This window comes from Acyrthosiphon pisum, chromosome A2 (genome assembly GCF_005508785.2).
Source record: "Acyrthosiphon pisum isolate AL4f chromosome A2, pea_aphid_22Mar2018_4r6ur, whole genome shotgun sequence".
NCBI classification, from domain to species: Eukaryota; Metazoa; Arthropoda; class Insecta; order Hemiptera; family Aphididae; genus Acyrthosiphon; species Acyrthosiphon pisum.
The window spans coordinates 26,781,804-26,788,582 of NC_042495.1; the positions used below are offsets into that span (position 1 = coordinate 26,781,804).

Genomic DNA, 6,779 nt, shown 5'->3' on the forward strand with positions numbered 1-6,779 from the left:
TTTCATAACGATTCGATTTGTTAATTTATAATTTCCGCGACAATTTAATCAGATTTTTCCTGTTAAATTTATATTTAAAAATAAATATTTATGGCAATATTTAGAGGTTACAGATCAAGCATGTCAATCCACCTAGATATATTTTATAACTTATGTCTGTTATATTTTGTTCCTACTGTTGCAAACGTCTGAAACACTCTATAATTGTCAAAACCACTGCAAAATTATAATCAAAACATTGGAACTTATTTTATTTTTATCATCGTCTCAATCCAAAAACCTTTTTATGCCAAATTTGCCAATGATTATTAATAAGTAATAATTAACAATCTGCTGAATTAATTAAACATAATAATTGATTTTTATAATTATCATTTATGTGTTTATATTTCAGATTCCTTCGTAATTACATTTGTATACAATTATATATAATGTATATTATATATAATTATTCCTTTTATTACGGGGAGAATATTGTTTGGTGAATTGAAGTATATTCATGTGCATCAATTTGATGATGTCATTGAGTGTATAAAATATAATAAAATACAGAATTAAAACACGTTTAAAGGGTAATGTGTGATAAATTATAAGTATAACTATCTTGTTTCTGCGGACACATGGCATATGATATTATTATGGGACAATTAGTGTCAAAAATCGTGAAACATGTATGGCCTTCGAGCAGTTAACGAACGTGATTTATGAATGTTTTGTACGTACGTCATATATAGCGCATTTGAGTATTTCCAGCGGGCTAGATCTTCTACAATAATTATTATTGTTTGTCCTGTATTGTCATTTATAGTATTTGGATTTAGTGATTAACAAGTAAAAGTACAATATACGGACCAAAAAAATATTCTCCCCTCCCCTCCATCTAGAAGACGAATTAAATCTGATTAGATCTGTTAAACAATTTATTACATACGTAATCTTTATGATAAATCAATAACATTTAAATTATTATTTCATATAGTATAATCAAATTGGTGTTTCCCATGGTCTTATGAGACTCAACTCAATAAGATGGCAACCAACAACTTCATTTTTCAAATTTCTATGGCGAAGCAAAAGTTTATATTTTCCATAAAAAAATACTTTTGGAAAGTTCATATCTTCAAATTTCTTTTTATCGATCCCTGACGTAATATATGTGCCCTGCAATCATTTAAAAAACAAAATTCTTACTAATGAATAAGTAGGTAGGGGCGACTAGGTAAAATTGTAACACGCTATGATTGTAACATGGTCAATAATAAATGTTGACCATGTTACCTACTGTAAATGTTATTGTAAATTTTAGATGTTTCATTATTTTCTTTTCTTATTATGTAGTTTATTTTAATGATTGCCTTTATAACTGTACTCCAACGGCTGGTACAATAATTGCTACATATGGATTTATTTTTTATTCTCCTTTACTCTCAACAATTTTTAAAAATGTTAGTCTATACGCATTTATATATAACAGAAACATGTCACACAAAAGAATAACAATTTTATTTAATCAAAGAAAAAAAGTTAGAATCTTATTAAAATAGATTGATCATAAAACTGCTACATTTGTACTCAAACTCACCTAATACTTTAATAGACAAGTGATCAAATTGTTCATTTTATAATTTATTATTATAATTCAATCAAGTTAAATTGGTATTGTATATAGTTTAGTTAGTATTGTAAACAAACAAAAAAATAATATTGTACTGATTATAGGTTTTCAATACTATGTTACACCTATGTTATGAACCCAGACTCATATCTGGGTCATTTGGTAATCACAATAATACGAAAATCAATTTTATATCTAAATACTATTGGTATAGACTGAACAGTTTCTTCCTTAACCGTAAGATTTATAGATGATGTGATTGAACTCAAATTTTATAGACCATTATATCTTACATTAGGTTAACATTATAGTAGTTATTATTATTGTTATGTCAACGATTATAGAGTCACACAATGTAATTCACTAGGACCTAAATTATTCTTAATTTATATTAACTAAATACTAGCGTAATTATTTTATTATATAATTTAAACAAAGTGTAGACGGTGCCTTAGAGTATAGATATAATTGGATTGAAGAAAATGTAATATCCCTTAACAAACCTAAATAAATAAATATTTATGCCAATAGTCACAAGTCGTTTACAGCCACCCGATAGAGAGGTACAACTTTAATATATATTAATGTAATAATAATTCAACCAGTGGCAACTGTAAACTAATTACTATGGTATTTTCATTTAAATATATATGAATAACCATAGATTTTGATCTTAAATTGTCAAATACAAACACACAGAATGTTGACAACAATATGAGAAGTTTGACAACTCTATTTTTAAAAAAATCGTTTTCTAAATAATTTTTTTTTAATACGAGTGTTTATGGCACTATTTTATTCAATTTTATCATACAGTAAAACATTCTGGGTAGCCAGAAATAAAACAAACATAAATACAGTACATATATTACCCAAAAAAAATATATTAAAAATGGCTTACGGTCTTCCGTCGGCGTACCCATCATTCTAGTTATTTAGCCACACAAACCAAATTCTCATAAGTTTTTTAATATGTTGCATACACAATTATATAGAAAATATAGGTAGAAGATAGACAGGGAAGTATATAAAACCGCAGATTGTAACATTAACTAGTTTAAGTGATTCTCCGCATTACATATTTCCTCCATATGTTCAACAATTTGGGATATGATGTAAAGAGTTTAATACAACGTTTATGTGAAAATCGGTTTAGTAAAATACAAGCTAAATTCAGTGTATTAACGTATCAGCTCTTAAAAATAGTACTGTAGTTAATGTATTATAATTGAATTATACTGAAATAAAATAAATGAATAAAAGAATTATAAATTATATAACTGTTTTAAATAATTTTATACATTACCGCTGGTAATGGACATTCATTAGTTGGAATTTTGAAACCCTCCATAAAGTTAAACCATGCATTTCCAGTGAGAAGTTTTACATTACTGCATGCCTTTTTTTTCTTGAGAATTAATGCATTTGGCACCCATCCACCAGTTGAGCCCCAAGACGCAAAGTTATAATCGATCTACAAATAAACACTATATTACTTTATATAAGATGATTACAAACATTTACAATTCGTGTAGAAATTAAAATGAATAATAAAATAATACAATTGTTATGTTTACCAAGAGTTTGCAACTTCAGACACTTATTTTGTGAAATATAATCATTATTCTGCTTAATATAATAATGTATGAGTTACGGGAAAAAAAAAATAAAAAAAGGTTTTTACACAATTGATGTCAGTAATTATATTCAGTTAATCTAGTTAATTTTAGATACAAATTAACTTTATGTGTCATCAGACAACATTAATAAAATATAGTGTGCAGTCCTTGTCTCCGTATGGTCTAACCAATGGAGTAGCTGGATTTTTGTAATTATGGTTATACATACCAAGTACTATTAAGCATAATCGTACAGACTTAAAGGGCAACATCTATTTTATAATTAAAATGAAATTGGATGGGAAATTAAAATTAATCAGTTTGATATTTTCGTGGCCATTCATTGATCATGAACCAGTCAGAACTTATTCTATTATATATTGGAGAGTCTATTTAATAAATTTATCAGTACCAATTTTTTTACCAACGAGATATCACAATACAAAAGTTTCTGTGTATTATACAACTCTTAAATTAATTATTATACGTATAATATGTACTTACTATAAGAGTATCATCGAAAGGTATCGAAAATGTCGTATTGCCTTTTAATTCTGTTATACTTGATGTCTTTTTACTCAAATACCAATTAAATTGAATCGGAAAGGTTTTTGATGTATCACACGGATATACTTTATCAAACACAATGCGATATTCGCCCTTTAACAATAGTGGAACAAATATAATATATACAGGTTTAATTACAAAGAAATCACTAAATCACAAATATAAATTTGGCACATTAGTCTTAATAATAGAAAATAGATTTTATGTTTAATAAATCAAGCCGATTATTAATTTACCAGAGGCAAGTTTGGCCTAAAAATGTTTTCAGATTGAGACGATGAGAAAAATAAAATAAATCCAAAAGTTTTGATTAACATTTTGCTTATGATTTAACAATTATATAGTGTTTCATACGTTTTCAACAATAAGAATAAATTGGTAACTAACAGACATGCGTTCTAAAATAAATTGGTATATTTAAAACGATTGACATCCTTGATCTGTAATTTCTAAATATTGCCGGAAATAATTATATAAATATATTTAACCGGAAAAATGTGATTCAGTTGTTCCGGTAATTATAAATGTATCTATATATTTAAATAAATAGTACTAATCACACAAAAAAAAATTCCTGTGATCCAATTTTCACAAAGAAAATAATTGTAAATTGAATAAAAAACAAATTTCCTATATTACATACCATGGGTGGCAACATCATGGCTCTATTCATAGGCATTTGCGGGCTGTTACTTGCTTTGTAACTTCTTAAAATGTTTAGATTCTATAACAATAATAGATTTATTGTTTTTCATTATATTGTAGTGCTAATAGCATCTCTTTTCTCTGGTCACCACTGTTACCACTAAAAACACCACTGAAAACCGGACACATACAAACACGTGACACGATCGTATCATCGCCTTTTAAGACAGTTAAATTGCTTAGATTTTTTTCAACAATATCTTTTCTGAAAGGAAAAAGAAAATAGTTGGTACTATGACGGGTCAAAAGTAAAAATTTTCCAGTAGTTTTCAAAAGTTTCGTGAAAAACAAAAGAAAAGTTAAGGTATAAAGGGTAATTTTTACGCAAAATTGATTTTCGATTTTTTTAGTATATTATTCTTAAGTTTTTTAAAATTTTATTTGTTGGGTAAAAAAGCTTGACAATTTAATACAATGCTCTTAAGAGGACGTCGCACCCGCATGTGTTGTCTCCGTCTTACACACGTACGTTATAGCAAATTTTTCGTTCACTATTTTCAATTGGGTGCTGTCATTTTTGATTTTACAGTAAATTGACCTTTTATCTAATTGTAGGTAAAAACATTATCTCCCAGACAGCATTTTGTAATGATAAAAAATTTCTGTCTGGGTCTGTGCCATCTCTTTAGTTTTTTACGATATTTTTATTTTTAAGTGAGTTATGAGCATTTCCAAACAATAATATTTTACATACTGATAACTCACTCTAAAGTCAAAAGTTACAGTACCCTTTTGAAACTAGTGAATGAAAATTTGCTATGTTGTACGTTTGTAAGATGGAGACAACACATGCAGGTATGACATCTCTTAATATAAAATGACAAATGAAAAATATTAGAAATCCTTAGTCACAGTGAACAAAGCATTGTGGTGAGGCGGCAACTTCATGCAACTAATTGTCAATGCATATAAAAACTAAACAACAACAAATATAAACATTTCCATTATGGTTTGTCTTATCAGCATACATGATTTGGCTTCCACATAATATTTACTATTAATTATTATTTTGTTTGCTTATGTATTTTGAATTGATTTAAAGTGTAATTTTAGGTTATTTCTTTTTATTTACAACTCTGTCAATGTGTTGCTGGTTAAACGTAATATACTTTTATATTTACTGGATGTTAAGGTATGTATATTATATTCTTACATAATATGGTAATGCGATGTGTGAAACAATAATGTGTATACAGTAAAATATTTATGTGCTGTTATAAACTTCCTAGTCACAAATAGGTAGGCTGATAATTATAAATAAACTTAATAAATCATCTTCTATTAGAATTATACGAGTACGGGTATGACAACATTTATCATATCTATAGGGTAGGTTTACCAATTTAATAATTATATAATAAAAGTTAATATAAGTTTATGTAGTGAGATAAAAATAAAAAAAGAATAAATTTGATAAAGGGAAGTCGCGGTAGTGCGGAGTATTGCGGCAAATTACAAAGGGTATGGGAAACTAAGATGGTACGCATATCAGCACTTATATTACATTACCTTTATCCTACTACAGAATATTATTAGTCGAGTACGTAGTTGATTATCTGTCATAGAGTGTAAAATATATGTGTGTTCACTTACCTCGTATAGCTGTGGAAAGTACTCGTTGATCCTTGTTGGAATGGATATATTTCTGATTGGTGTGGATCGATGCACGTTACTATTATTTTACGACTTGTATTACAATATCTTATACCAGTTATAAGTTCATATTTTGCCTATACACTGTCGACTCTTTGTATTTATAATTAACTACCACCTGTGTGTCTTCTTTTTTAAGGATATATTGGATTTTGATATTATAGTGGGATAAGAATGGTTTGGATTATAACATTTGTTAACACTTCTTTTTCCTTGTGCATAAGCCTGCAATACATATGTGTTTTTTTTATATTTTCATGGATGCTTATTAGGTGACATCATTGGTTTATGTATTTTATTAAAATGTGTTTGTTTTCCATTTGCTTATGTACCTGAGGTTAATATCTCTTTAAGAGTAATGGAGCCGGGGAGTATCAGGATAAGTCTTGTCCGCTTCAAAACTCGAGATTCATTAACTTCAAATACACTGATGATTCAATGTCAGAATGATGAGACATCAGACGGCGCCTATGACGTAATTTATTGTACAGGTGTTGGAAATATGCCTATGTATTTGATGTTAATATCAAAATTTACATTTCCCAGTAGTTTTCAAAAGCGCCGGGAAAAACAAAAGAAAAATTAAGGAAAAACGGGAATTTTTACGCAAAATCGATTTT

At 27.8% G+C, this 6,779-nt stretch overlaps 1 protein-coding gene across 1 annotated transcript in view; it reads right to left on the bottom strand.

The window, feature by feature from the left end:
• Positions 1-5,340: 5,340 nt before the first annotated feature.
• LOC100568472 overlaps positions 5,341-6,779 on the bottom strand; it is a 20,233-nt gene continuing 18,794 nt past the window's right edge. Inside the window, exon 6 of the mRNA XM_029489893.1 lies at positions 5,341-5,421. Within this exon, the coding sequence (XP_029345753.1) occupies positions 5,341-5,421 (81 nt within the window). The remainder of the gene's footprint in view (positions 5,422-6,779) is intronic.